General features: G+C 42.9%; 1 protein-coding gene across 1 annotated transcript in view; it reads left to right on the top strand.

Moving 5' to 3' along the window:
- LOC139279583 (orexin/Hypocretin receptor type 1-like) overlaps nucleotides 1-11,945 on the top strand; it is a 50,240-nt gene extending 38,295 nt beyond the window's left edge. Inside the window, exons 7-8 of the mRNA XM_070898704.1 lie at nucleotides 9,065-9,186; nucleotides 11,755-11,945. Of these exons, the coding sequence (XP_070754805.1) occupies nucleotides 9,065-9,186; nucleotides 11,755-11,945 (313 nt within the window). The remainder of the gene's footprint in view (nucleotides 1-9,064; nucleotides 9,187-11,754) is intronic.
- Nucleotides 11,946-14,246: the final 2,301 nt, after the last annotated feature.

Below are 14,246 nucleotides of genomic sequence, written 5' to 3'. Positions count from 1 at the left end.
GATGTACTGCTCCGTTGTATAGTTCGTTCTCCCTCATGGGATACTGAAAATCACAAGATTTTCAATGCTTAACAAAACCAGTGCAACTACAAAGGAGGTTGGAACTAACCAAGAGGATATTATTTTGATATAATTTTCTATGCAAACCAGAAAAGCAGACAGTGCACAACGTTGCGAAAACTTGAATCGTAGCTTCCTCATTTTCTAATTTCAAAATTCAGAGGTTTGTTTTACACATAAAAACAAATCATTTAATACTGCTGTCAGAACTCTCTAAATCAATCCCTTTTGAATCTGGAAATGATATGTCGGTGAATCAGGCGCGAGTGGTTCTCTGTGTCGAAATCTCGACCTCAGAAAAGAATGACTCCGACACTTACAGCTCCGATGGAAGTTTCCCTTTTAATTTACTTGCTCGCAAGGGGTAGGTTTCACTCAGTCAAGGGCCAAATGAAAACCTCCCCAATGGTACAGCTTCACAAGATATTTATACAGTAAAACCCAAGTTCTGGCCTCTCCCTGTGTATTGCTCTGTCTCACAGTCAGTGAATACAGATAAAGAGTTAATTACTATATCCTGGTACTGAAATGGTGTCAAGATATTTCCTTTTGTCAGGGTTATCAGAAAGCCAAACGGCCATTACTCCATGAGTCATAGGTAATGGGCTATCACCTGTCTTGTATTGTATCAGGATTATCCAATTTCCTCACGCCATGCCGTACCATCTTGCCGTCCGGAGGAGGCGGGGGTCCCCGATGGAGGGCACTCTACGCAGGGGTCCTCCCACTATTCATCGGGGACTTGGCCTGGAGGGTGGTGCACGGAGCAGTGCCGTGCAACAAATTTTTAAGCCGGTTCACGGACTCCCAGGCCGCCTGCAATTTCTGCGGTCTGGAGGAGTCCGTGTTCCATGTTTTTATGGAGTGCACAAGGTTGCAGCCCCTGTTCCATTATTTGAAGGGGCTGCTCCTGAAATTCTGGCTGCACTTCAGTCCCACTCTCCTGATCTTTGGGCACCCTGTGCGGAGGGGAGCGGGTAGGTCCGAAGGCCTCCTCGTAGGACTGCTCCTGGGCACGGCCAAGGGTGCCATCAGCCGGTCCAGGCAGCGGGCGGTCGAGGGGGTCGTTCAACCTGACTGCCTGCCTCTCTTCCGCTCTTACATCCGGTCCAGGGTGTCCTTGGAGATGGAGCACGCGGTGTCCACCGGTACGCTCGCGGCCTTCCGCGAGAGGTGGGCACCGGAGGGACTGGAGTGCATCATCACGCCCGGCAACCAAATTTTAATTTGATTTTACGTTTTAAAGTTAATTTGTTTTAATTGCCGGTGCTTTTAGTGTCCCCTTCCCTTTTATAGGGGGCACTGGGGAAAAATTGTGATTTTAGTGCCCAAAAAAAAAAACCAAAAAAAGAAAAACACAAAAAAAAACAAAAAAAAGGGGGGAAAAAAAGGGCCTTGTAAATGTCTGGAGTGTCACCCAGGTCGGGTGGCACTCTTTAATGTTTTATGTTTTCGCAGGTAAACTCAAAAGAAATTATCCAATTTCCTGGTCAGTTTACCTGTTTGCTTCAAATGGATGAGGTAAAGGAAAGAGATAATGGCTAGAAGATAAGGGTGGGGTGACATGGAACTCCTGTAGTGTAGACAATAGGAGAGCACCATGGGGGTTACTTGTCTCAGCATGACTTGTCTCCTAGCTGTCTGATAACCATCAGTCATCTAACAGCAGGTTTAGCTGTTTAAAATAAGCTGGCTGCTAAAATGCAGAAAGTTCTGGAAGGGCCAGGACTCCATTTTAATCAAAAGGCACACAAATACCGTTTGGTATCAGCTTAGATAAAAATACATTTCCACATTCCCCCATTTTGTCCTTCACAAGGACAACTCAATCCATTCTGATCTTGTACAGTCTCTCCATTTCCATTTCTACACAAGAGCCTTCAGCAGTTGTTGCTACCATAACTCTAGCCGTGGTCTCGGTAGGTAACATAGTTTCTCCAACCCTGGCACAGCAACACTTAATGACGACAAATAATAGATACAGGGCGAAGACTATCAGCAGGAATATGATCAAACCCTGTACCACAGATTTCCCCAGGGCTCCCAACCATCCTGATGTTTTCAGCTAGACTGCCGATATCTTCTGATTTATCTGGGATATATGTACAGCATTCTTCACCTATTAATGCGCATGTCCCTCCCTCCTTGGCTAGGAGATAATCTAAGGCCATACGATTTTGGAGAGCCACTGTTCGAATAGCTACCATTTCGTCATTTATCCCTTCAAAGGCTTGGGAAGTTGCGTTGGCTACTGATTCTACTAAGTTAGCCAGTTCCCGTAACTGCCATTCGGTCGATGCTATTCCATAGGGTGGCACCATTACCTTGAATATTCCGTTTAGCCACGTTAAATCCCGTTTAAATCTGTGGCTTCCATAGGCCTCCCTTAGAGTCCTTACTGATCTGATAAGGGGTACCACATATCCTAAGTAACAGGACCCTGTCCAGTTGGCTGGTAACCATGGGTAGGCTTTATGGCCACAAATAAAGTAGGTGCAATTATAGGACGTCAGCTCCTGGTCCTTTCGCACTGTCCCTACTCGAGTGGTCTCACCTTCCCACCCTTCACCTGGGGCTTTGTTATGGACCGTTGTCCAGCCAACGGTTGCTATCTTTCTCTCAGTCGGATTAGTTGTGGCTTGCCATTTAATCATTTGGGAACACTTGCTGCGTCCCATTTCTGGTCCTTTTGTCTCATTACTCACTAGGCATATTATACCCTCAGGATTTCCTATTCTGGGAGTAATGCTTTGGAAGGGAGGCTGATGGTTATTATCATAATTGGGCTGGTACCATCCCTGGAAGGCTGTAAGTTTATACCCTGCCGACCTCCATTCTGTTTGCTCCTTTGTTTCTGGCCCCTTAGTTAGTTTTGTCCTGTTTTGCACTGTCAACCATTCTACCATTTCTGATTCGTTAAAGGGGACAGATCTCAGGGGAATACCCCCCCTGGAGTGGACAGGTACATGGGAACATATCCAGCAACTCGACAAGTTTCTTTCTTGAGCATACCTATGACTCAGTGCCATAAATACGTTTACGTGCAATTCCCTTCGGTGGTGGGTCTGTACCCCTGGTGTAATCAATAATGCGAAGTAAAACCCTGTCAAGCCCAGCACCATCAGTCCCCATAGTCCATACAGTTCCTTATTCAGTCTTCCTTTTTCTGTTCCTCTGATTCCTTCGTCCCTTCCTCCTGGTCGGGTGCCCGTTTGCAATGGGATGCGTGGATCCATGTTGGTCTTTCCTTTACCTTGATTGCAGTATTGGTCGCCAGCAAGACCTGGTATGGTCCTTCGAATCTTGGCTGTAGACTGCTTTTCCTTTTAAAAATCTTGATGTAAACGAATTCCCCTGGCTCCAGGTTATGACACTTCCCTTCCGCTGGCTTGACTTGAGCTTCCTTTACCTGTGAATGAAAGCTGGAAATACATTTGGTTAGTGCAATACAATAATTCAACATATTTTCCTCCATTTTGTGGATGTCCATCTGTTTTGCAGTAAATGGTGCTGTAAAAGGTAGTCGTTGGGGACGTCCCATAACTATCTCATGTGGTGACAAGCCTGTTGTTCTGTTGGTTGCAGATCGCACTACCATCAAAGCTAAGGGCAGCAGTTCTGTCCATTTCAGTCCAGTGTCATTGCATAGTTTTGCCAGCTTATTTTTAAGCATTCCATTATATCTTTCAACAAGTCCAGCTGATTGTGGATGATAACTGCAATGAAAACGTTGATTAATCTGTAAAGCTTTACACATTTCTCTTATGACAGTTCCCGTGAAATGTGACCCGTTATCACTGGAAAGCTTAGCAGGAATTCCGAAGCGCGGTACAATTTCTTTTAACAAACATTTAGCAACAGTAGTGGCATCGGCCTTTTTACATGGAAAGGCTTCAATCCATCTAGAGAACACATCTACAATAACTAATACATACTTGAATCCCATACACATAGGTAATTCAATAAAATCCATTTGTAAATGTACAAAAGGCCCGACTGGATTTGGGTGGGAGGCAGATTCTACTTTTTCCGTCTTACCCGGATTCATTGTCTGACAGGTAACACAATTTTCACAGATTTGTTTTGTAATTGCCGAAATACCTGGTGCATACCAAGTTGCCAAAATATAATCTGCCAATCCCCCTTTGCCTGCATGTGTGAATGTATGAACACATCGGGCAATCCATGGAAGTAAGGATCTAGGGGCCACCACGCGGCCGTCATGGTGAACCCATATTCCTTCTGGATTTTTATAACATTGATCCTTCGTCCAGGTCACCACCTCCTCCGTACTGGCCTGTGTCTGAAAGGCCAGCACGTCATTAATAGTGGGTGGTGGGTCTGAGCAATTATTTTTCCTTAGTGGGAACAATGACACCTGCATCCCCCCTTTCGACAGAGCTGCTGACTTAGCTGCATTATCAGCTCTACAGTGTAGATATTAACTGTGTGTCCTTCAGCCAGAATACAGGCTCGAGTTAACGCAAACAATTCGGCTTGTTGGGCTGAAAAGGAGTCTGGAAGAGAGGCTGTTTCGACAACATTAAACTGAGTTACAATTGCATAAGCCGCTCTAGGTTGGCCCCTATCATTTCGTAAGGCTGATCCGTCAACATAGTACACTAGCTCAGGGTTACACATTGGTACATCTGTTAGATTGATACGTGGTTTAGTCACTAATTCGGTTACCATTTCACATGAATGGGGTTCGCCATCGTCTTCCGTGGGGAGTAGAGTGGCTGGATTTAAGGTAGTACATCTTTTGATGATAAGGTTCGGATTTGATAACAGTTCGACCTCGTATTTGGTGGTTCTTGCGGAGGTTAGGTGTTGGGTGGCACATTTAGTAAGTAAAATCTCGACAGAGTGTGGGATATACAAAATGGTCTGATGATTTAGAGTTATTGTCTGAGCCTGTTGCATAGCATAATAAGCTGCTGCCAACGAAGGAAGACATCCTGGTAGTCCGCGTACCACTGGGTCTACTGAAATATGCTTCCGGTCGCTGCCTGTCCCCATGTAACTGAGTCAAAACAGATTGTGCAAAACCCGACTTGTGATGCACAAATAAGTTGAATAGCTTAGTGTAATCTGGTAATCCCAAGGCTGGTGCTGAAGTGAGGAACTGCTTAAGATTCTGGAAAGCATTCCGGAATACTTCATTCCACATCCTTTAAGCATTGTGAGAATATTTGTGTGGGCTTCTGAACTGGACAAATCTGTGTGTTACACGGACTTCTCATTTATGCTTATGGTGATTCACAGATCACAGAATGTAAAGTACTTGTTTTCTAATCTTATTAAAAGGCTTCCAAACCCAAGATTTTTCCAATACACCCAAAATGTTGATCAAGAGATCACCTGAAATATTTCAAAATCCCAATTCAACTATTGTACTGTTATTCTTTATCAAAAAAAATCCTCTTACTGAGCTAGAAGCTTTTGTAGCAAGAATTTACACCAAGGACAATGAGAGTGTACTCCCCCAGCCTGCACCTCGAGAGACCCACAAAGGCTTTTTTTTTAAAAAAAAGGCATCACAACTTTTAACCACCGGGACCATGTCTCAACAAACCTATTCTTTGTGCATTTCCTAGCTCCGTAACCTCTCATCCGAATAAATCCACACCTGCGCTTCTAACTTAAAATGTCTTAAACTTCCCACATACAGGACAACACTATGAAGGGTAAAAAAAAAACTTCACTTTGTTTGAAAAAGTGGGCGGAGCTAAAACAAACAGGCAGCTCCACAACTTTTCCAAACAGGTTTCCAGACACAAGGAAAAAAGACAGAAGCACTCTCATTCAAAGACAAGACATTCACGCACTCTCATTCAAAGACAAGACATTCACAAGTCTCTCTCCATTCAATAAAGCTTTTTCTTTTACTAGCTTCATCATTTTTTTTTTCCATAAGTCACTATCAGGTTCTCTTTTTTTTTTTTACATTTGATTTACTTCCTCTGTTAATTTTACATGGGCTTGAAGAATCGGAACCCAGGCCTTTTCTATTACTTTCCTTTTTTTTTTTGGATCTCTGTTTATAAGACACTCCTGGAGACAAGTTGTTCTCTCTAAATTAAATGAACCATCGGGTGGAAATGGCCTGTTTTCACCCTTAGTCCACTTTACTGTTTTTTTTTTCTTTGGTCAATTGAAGACTGACCACAATTCTGGAGCATGACATAGGCTGGTGTGCCTTTTGTGGTGTTTTAACTTGCTCCGGCACCCATTCTGGATGATTAAGATTTTCCCACAGTTTCTGATCTCACAATCCTTTCGGCCAACCGAGTTCTCTACGCCCACTTCTCCTGGCCGTTACGTGGCCTGAAAAGGCTCTTAATTCAGGCTCAGTCTGGGTGTGTGAGATATGTTGGCACGAACCAACCGTAGTTGATCAATCAGTTACTGTTTCTTTTCTTAATCAATCCTTGTGGGTTTTTTTTTCGAATCACAATTTTCCCTAGTGACTCTTCCCGTTTCTCTAATGGCAATGACTCACAAAGGTATTGCAACCAACAGTAATACAAGGACAACAAACAATATTCCCGTGAGTACACAAATCATAACCTCTAAACAAATTCTCAGTCTGCGTTGTACGCCACTACAGACCGAGTCCTTAACTTATCCTAATAACAGCTGATAAAACTTAAGGTTCCGTACCCAAACTCTTTGATCGATTGCGCTCTTTTTTTTTTTAATAGTCTTATCACAAAAGAACCCCTTCCGAATTAAAAACAATAAAAATCTTATCACATAAGAACCTTCGATCGATTATTAGCGCTTTCTTTTTTTCTTTTCTTTTAATAGTCTTATCACATAAGAACCCCTTCCGAATTAAAAACAATAAAAATCTTATCATATAAGAACCTGGAACCCTTTTCGATCGACTAGCGCTTTCTTTTACCTACTGAAACCTTCCCCGGGCTGTCTCGAGATTTTTTCCAGAACCTGTTCTCTTCTGCTGGCGAGCTGAGAAAGAAATGGTTATAAAAAAAAATACCTTTAACTTTTAAATGCCGAGTCTTGTAGATGCAGTACCTCAGCTGTGGACAACAGATTACATCTGCGATTCAACAGTGAAGAAAACCTCTTGTGAGCAAAGGCTCACCTTGTTTGGCCACTGAAGCCTTTCACTGGAGAGGCACTATGCCTGTATCCGTTTTACTCACAGAACAGAGAGTATGCATCTCGGTGAAATCTCGACCTCAGAAAAGAATGACTCCGACACTTACAGCTCCGATGGAAGTTTCCCTTTTAATTTACTTGCTCGCAAGGGGTAGGTTTCACTCAGTCAAGGGCCAAATGAAAACCTCCCCAATGGTACAGCTTCACAAGATATTTATACAGTAAAACCCAAGTTCTGGCCTCTCCCTGTGTATTGCTCTGTCTCACAGTCAGTGAATACAGATAAAGAGTTAATTACTATATCCTGGTACTGAAATGGTGTCAAGATATTTCCTTTTGTCAGGGTTATCAGAAAGCCAAACGGCCATTACTCCATGAGTCATAGGTAATGGGCTATCACCTGTCTTGTATTGTATCAGGATTATCCAATTTCCTGGTCAGTTTACCTGTTTGCTTCAAATGGATGAGGTAAAGGAAAGAGATAATGGCTAGAAGATAAGGGTGGGGTGACATGGAACTCCTGTAGTGTAGACAATAGGAGAGCACCATGGGGGTTACTTGTCTCAGCATGACTTGTCTCCTAGCTGTCTGATAACCATCAGTCATCTAACAGCAGGTTTAGCTGTTTAAAATAAGCTGGCTGCTAAAATGCAGAAAGTTCTGGAAGGGCCAGGACTCCATTTTAATCAAAAGGCACACAAATACCGTTTGGTATCAGCTTAGATAAAAATACATTTCCACATCTGCTCTGCTTAATTTACTACAGTTTCTCACTCCCCAGAAATGGTTCATTTTCCTTGCCTATTTTTTCTTGATTACTTAAGTCACAGTTAAAAAAAGAAAGGCTTGCATTTATATAGCGACTTTCACGTCCACCAGATGTCCCAAAGTGCTTTTCAATACTTTTGTAGTCACTGTCGTAACTTAGGAAACGTGATAGCCAATTTACGCATAACAAGCTCCCACAAAACTCTTTTTTGGAGTTCACCTGCAAAACATAAAACATTAAACGGTGCCACCCGACCTGGGTGACACTCCAGACATTTACAAGGCCCTTTTTTCCCCCCCTTTTTTTGTTTTTTTTTTGTGTTTTTCTTTTTTTGGTTTTTTTTTGGGCACTAAAATCACAATTTTCCCCAGTGCCCCCTATAAAAGGGAAGGGGGACACTAAAAGCACCGGCAATTAAAACAAATTAAACTTAAAAAACGTAAAATCAAATTAAAATTTGGTTGCCGGGCGTGATGATGCACTCCAGTCCCTCCGGTGCCCACCTCTCGCGGAAGGCCGCGAGCGTACCGGTGGACACCGCGTGCTCCATCTCCAAGGACACCCTGGACCGGATGTAAGAGCGGAAGAGAGGCAGGCAGTCAGGTTGAACGACCCCCTCGACCGCCCGCTGCCTGGACCGGCTGATGGCACCCTTGGCCGTGCCCAGGAGCAGTCCTACGAGGAGGCCTTCGGACCTACCCGCTCCCCTCCGCACAGGGTGCCCAAAGATCAGGAGAGTGGACAAGCTCCCACAAACAGCAATATGATAATAACCAGATAATCTGTTTTTTAGTGATGTTGATTGAGGGATAAATATTGGCGAGGACAATTAATCACTCAAGTAATAACCAAAGAAGTTGTCAAGCACGTCTTCATTGGTGAGGTTTCTGCTGGTGAAATCTGATTGAACAAACTTGTTGGATAATTTAAGTACTTTGCAATTCTATCTGTTGCCATTAAACTGGTGAGATTAATACACCACAAAAATCAAAAATAAATCACGTTTGTGATCAAATTGAAATAAATAGTAAAATCGAAAGTTAAATAATATAACAACAATGCTATCAAAATAGTTTTGCTGAGTTTAAAGTGTGTTTTGTTCCTCAGGGTCTTTGGGATGTTTGAAACCTCTGATGACAGGGATGCTATCTATGCCTGGTTCACCTTCTCTCACTGGCTTGTGTACGCAAACAGTGCTGCTAATCCCATAGTCTACAACTTTTTAAGTGGTAAGTTTCCACAGACTGATTTTGGGGGTTTTGAGAGTAGAGGAGTGTCTGACTGTTCCGAGAGAGAAGAATTATTCTTCCAATGATATGTCTATAATTATCGATTACTAGAAGCGGGAAAGAAATCACAATCTTACCAAGAAGGAAAACTAAAACCGAAAATTTACGAAATTCATTAAACTTGCTGAGTTTCACTGGAGGCCGATTTTCGACAGTAGTAGATCGGCTACCTGTTAGACAACCCGCCCTTGTTTCCTTATTCAGGTGAGATGTATAACAGGTGGCTACAACCAGCTTTCCACCACCACCAAAAGAGAAATCATCTCCCAAAATATTGTATTTCAAATGGTCATAAGGTTGTTGATTTCTGGATTCTTTTACCTCAATCTGGTTCAGCAAAATTACTGAAACGAATACCGTTTGTGCTTTAAACAAAGCAAGCTTTTATTTAAAAAGCAAATCCCGATCGTGGACCTTATCAGACAGAAGGAATGCAACTCTGATAGATCGCACCCACTTCCTACGGACAAAGTGACGTTACATTGTAAAGGGACGACGGTTATACATTTTCGGCAAAAGATAACACGATAGGGCTAGAGTGACATCCTAGTTCAGCCTCTCTCTTTGGATCCCTCTTTCCCTTTGTCCACTCATAAGCCGACCTAAGTATGGTCTGATTTTAAACAAAGACCTTCTGTTAATGTTTCAGGTTAATAACATGATTTAATAAGACCTTGAGGTTTTTCTGCAAGCTGTGGGTTTTGTTTCAATACGTGTTAGTGTTGTAACATTTCGCAGTCTCGAGTCTGAGATGTCATGGCTATTCCTCCATGAATTCTTTGTTAGCTTATACTGTCCCTATACAATTCCCACATTCTCAACTTCAGTGTCTCTATACATTTTTAAACATTCACAAGGTGTTATAGCAGTGAGTTTGCAATCACATCTCTGATGGATGGGGACACATTTGCAAGGCACAGACCGAACAGAGGTACCTACAGTGGATGAACTGGTAAAGTGTAGTGTAATTGTTAAACCTTTGTTAATAAACCAACTAGTTCTTAAAGTAATATGTTGCTATGAATGCTAAAGCAAAGAACCTATGAAGCAAATACATTACACCCACCATCGATGTGACCAACATACTGCCAAAAAGTGTACTGGGTCATAGAGTGACCGAACAGAGGTTTGATCTTGATCAAAATATGCTAACCTCATAACGAAGGCACCACATCTCCACTGAGTGTCCAAGGTTTGGTGATAAAACACTACTGGGCCAGGTTTTCGACTATTCATGGTCGTGGAGTGGGGGAGTGCAGGAAGGGATGCTGGGTGCAAAATCTCCACCAATAATGGGCTTTATCAGGAGGGGCAGGGCAACCTTTTTCAAAACAAATATTTTTTTAACTTCTAAATATTTTATTCAAATACACCCAAGAATCACTTTACAGAGAAATACTTGAGGGTTAAGCTATGTTTAGGCTTTTTCCTGGTAACTTCCTCTGATCTGACAAGAATTTTACTTTTGTACCATTGCTTTTTAGCTCAAAAGCCAATACCTAGCGATAAATACTGACACACAATTTATTCCTGGTTGAAGTAGCAGTTCCTTCTGTATATCAAATTAACGACAATTTAGTATATTATAATTACAATTGGTGTTGTCACTAGCAATGTTCCCTCTAATTATTTTTCCTGTACGGTCCCTTTAACTGGCTGCACGACCCAATCACATTTTCACATACGCGCGGTTTCTTCCATGTAAAAGCCAGTGAGCAGCCTGCACAGGACCTCCAGACTGTTGTGCAGCCACGCAGCTTAGCAGGAACATTGGTCACTTGGCCTATTTACCATTTTAAGACCAATATACATAGACAAAAGGATCACACTTAAACCAATACTTTGTGATACAGGTTGAACCTCCCTTATCCAGAACTCCCTTATCCAGAACCACCCCTCGTCCAGAACCATTCCCGGCCACCGGGTGGCGCATGCGCAGAACTCCAACATAAACAAATTGAAGTCCTTCCTCACTGCCGACTCCTGCAATCGCTGGCCTGACCCCATGATCCACCGCCCCAACACCCCCGCCCCCCCCCCACAACATGATCTCCCAGCCCCAAGCCAGCCAGCCCCGATCTCCCCTTGTTCAGTACCTCTACCATTCAATTTAACGTGACCACCCCTTGTCCAGAAAAATCCCTTATCCAGAACAGGCCAGGTCCCAAGGGTTCCAGATAAAGGAGGTTCAACCTGTACTATTATCACTAATATTTATTTCTAGTGTTGCTCGGCCCAATATGATTTCTCTCAATTCATAAATCATGGAGGATAAATTCTGTAATTATACTGCTGGATGTATTTTTACAGCTCAAGTCGACATAGTATGAAAATCTATCAGCCCCAATAATCTTCGTCACAACACTAGAAATGCTTGTTTTGCTCATGTCACCATCGAATGTTACCAATAAAAAAGAAATAAGGAAGGAAATAAATGAAGTTAATGGCAAGTAAAAATGTTCAAGCTCTAATGTATACACTGGACAAATTAATTATCTCTCATTTTAGGAAAGTTTCGAGAGGAGTTTAAGGCAGCATTCTCATGTTGTTTCCTTGGACCTCAGTCGTGCAAGAAATTCAAAGACCAAACAAGTGCAAGGAGCCAAAAATCAATCACCACAAAGACGAGCAAGTTTGACACTGTTTCCAGAGTTTCTGAGCATCTTGTTCTGACCAGGGTCACCACTGTGCTCTCATAGATCATTCAACTTCAGTAGCCTCAAAAAATACAGCGTATCTGAACAGAAGGTCACGAGAGAAAGAGAACGTGGAACCTAACCTACCCAATCTCTATTTCAGTGTCAATTGAAAGATTGGCTTTTCAGTGTTGGAATAAATCAGATGAAGGTTAACCTTTTGGAGTTCTGAAGGATTTGAGTACCAGAACAAAACCTGCAATACAATTCTTTCAACTTAGCAGATACTGCAAATTGGTAATTATTCCACATATTGTATGACATGCTCCAAAGGTGTGTAAGTTAGTATTCTTTGCCGATGTTATTGACAGAAAATTACCAGTTTGTGAAAGTTACATGACATGGGCTAGAAATTATGTAGCGCCCCGTTTGGGCGATAACTTTTGCGCGAGCGGAAAAGTTTTGCCTGACGCTACACAATTGATTCCAATGCTCCAAGAGGGAGGTGGAGCACTACGTCAAGTGCTACCACTTCCCTTAGAGCACTAAAGGGAGCGAGAGGGTAGCGGCAGAGCACTGAGCAAGGGTATGGTCGTCGATGGCGACTGCAATATGCACATAGCAACTTCAAGCACTCTATGAACGTGCTGGGCTGATCAATCGTGGGCTGGAAAAGTTTCAAAAAACACCACTATGAGGAGATTATAACATTTTTGCCTCCCTGAGCACCACTGCCTTTAATTAGTGCTGCAAAAGCAGCCAACCAGGTGGCAACGCCTCCTGCAGCTGCCGTTGTTGATGCCCGGCGATGTCGCAAGTGACGGAAGTGAATATTACATCCAGGGCGCTAACGGGGCGCTGCACACCAGATGATTTCACGATCTCCGGGGTGCAACAGATCAAGGCAGTAAGTTTTAGCACCAGCGCTAACCCACCATGGAAGTTTGCGGGCATCGGTAATTTCGCTGCACCCAGTCGGTAAGCCCTTAGCACCCCATTATCGCCCCCTGGAGGCGTTAACAGGAGGCGCAAAGGAGGCCAATTTCTCCCCCAATCTGTCTCAAAGAATTAATAGAATCAGGAAAAGGTCAGAATTTTTCATAAGACTTGTTTTTGTAGACTTTTCCAGATGATCCATAGCCAAACAGACCTTTATTCTGTGTCTTCTTACAATTAGGTTAAGATTTTAAATCACATAATCCATTCCTTGATTATTTTTGCAACTGCGTTGAGATTAAGAACAATACGCTGGAAGCCCTAGATGTCACATTCCATGCATCGCGCTTTGTTGCACATGCTTCTGATCTCCAGCCTGAAATTGACCAGCACATTCCAATCTGCAAAACTCCCTGACCAAACAACAATCACAATGGCCCAGATGTTGCGGCCAGCAGCGAACGAACTGCACTCACCGTTCACTACACTTACACTTGCCCACGGACTATCTGTGGGCTTTTGCACTGGAATTTGCGGTTATTTGATTCAAACTAACATGGTGCCCTCTACAGGGCATCTGGGACCTGTGTGAACAGGCCAAGCGACGGTGTGTCTCATTAGCCAATCAGGTTGAAGAATCCTTACTGAGACACGCAGAGTTTAAACCAGGAAGTGTAAAGTTAATATAGTTAATTCAATGTCAAATCATGTACAAAAAGTGAAATAAAGAGGGGAAAGAAAGGTTGGATTAAGAGAGAGATAAAAGAGACGGAACTAAAAAGTAAAAACAATTATTTACATTTTTTTATTATTTTAAATCTCCAATAATAATTAAAATCTGAAGGAATGAAACTCCACACTTGTCAAAGTTAATTTTCAATGCCAGAGATGTTGTCTGGCAACAATTAAGACTTATCACACCATTGGGACAAGCCCTAACTTTTTCTGGCATGTTTAGTGGGTTCCAACGTGTAAGTACCGCAAATTCACACCCTTCCACTGTCGAGTTTCTAGGCGGGGTACCGGTGTAGCGAAGCTTCAAAAGGAGCAAGGCAACTCGGACAGCAACTTCCTGATTTCCGCATTTAAGTGCACATGTACGGACGCTGAAAGTTGTTGATAGCCTCACCGTTACTTCGACCGCAAAATCCAGGCCAATATTCAGATTGCCAGGGTCAAGGGTCATATCAATGACACTTAAAAAAGTGAAAGCCAGTTTGTTCTGTACTTGACCTGGTCATTGATTTCAAGAATACAAAGGAATTTGTTTTTATTTATTCCTGGGATGTGGGCGTCATTGGCAAGGCCAGTATTTATTGCCCATCCCTAATTGCCTTTGAGAAGGTGGTGGTGAGCCACCGTCTTGAACCACTGCTGTCCGTGTGGTGAAAGTACTCCCACAGTGCTGTTAGGGAGGGAGTTCCAGGA

The sequence above is a fragment of the Pristiophorus japonicus genome, chromosome 14 (assembly GCF_044704955.1).
Source record: "Pristiophorus japonicus isolate sPriJap1 chromosome 14, sPriJap1.hap1, whole genome shotgun sequence".
Taxonomy (NCBI): Eukaryota; Metazoa; Chordata; class Chondrichthyes; family Pristiophoridae; genus Pristiophorus; species Pristiophorus japonicus.
Note: the sequence above shows the minus strand (reverse complement) of the source record. Positions and strands in the feature narration are given on the sequence as shown.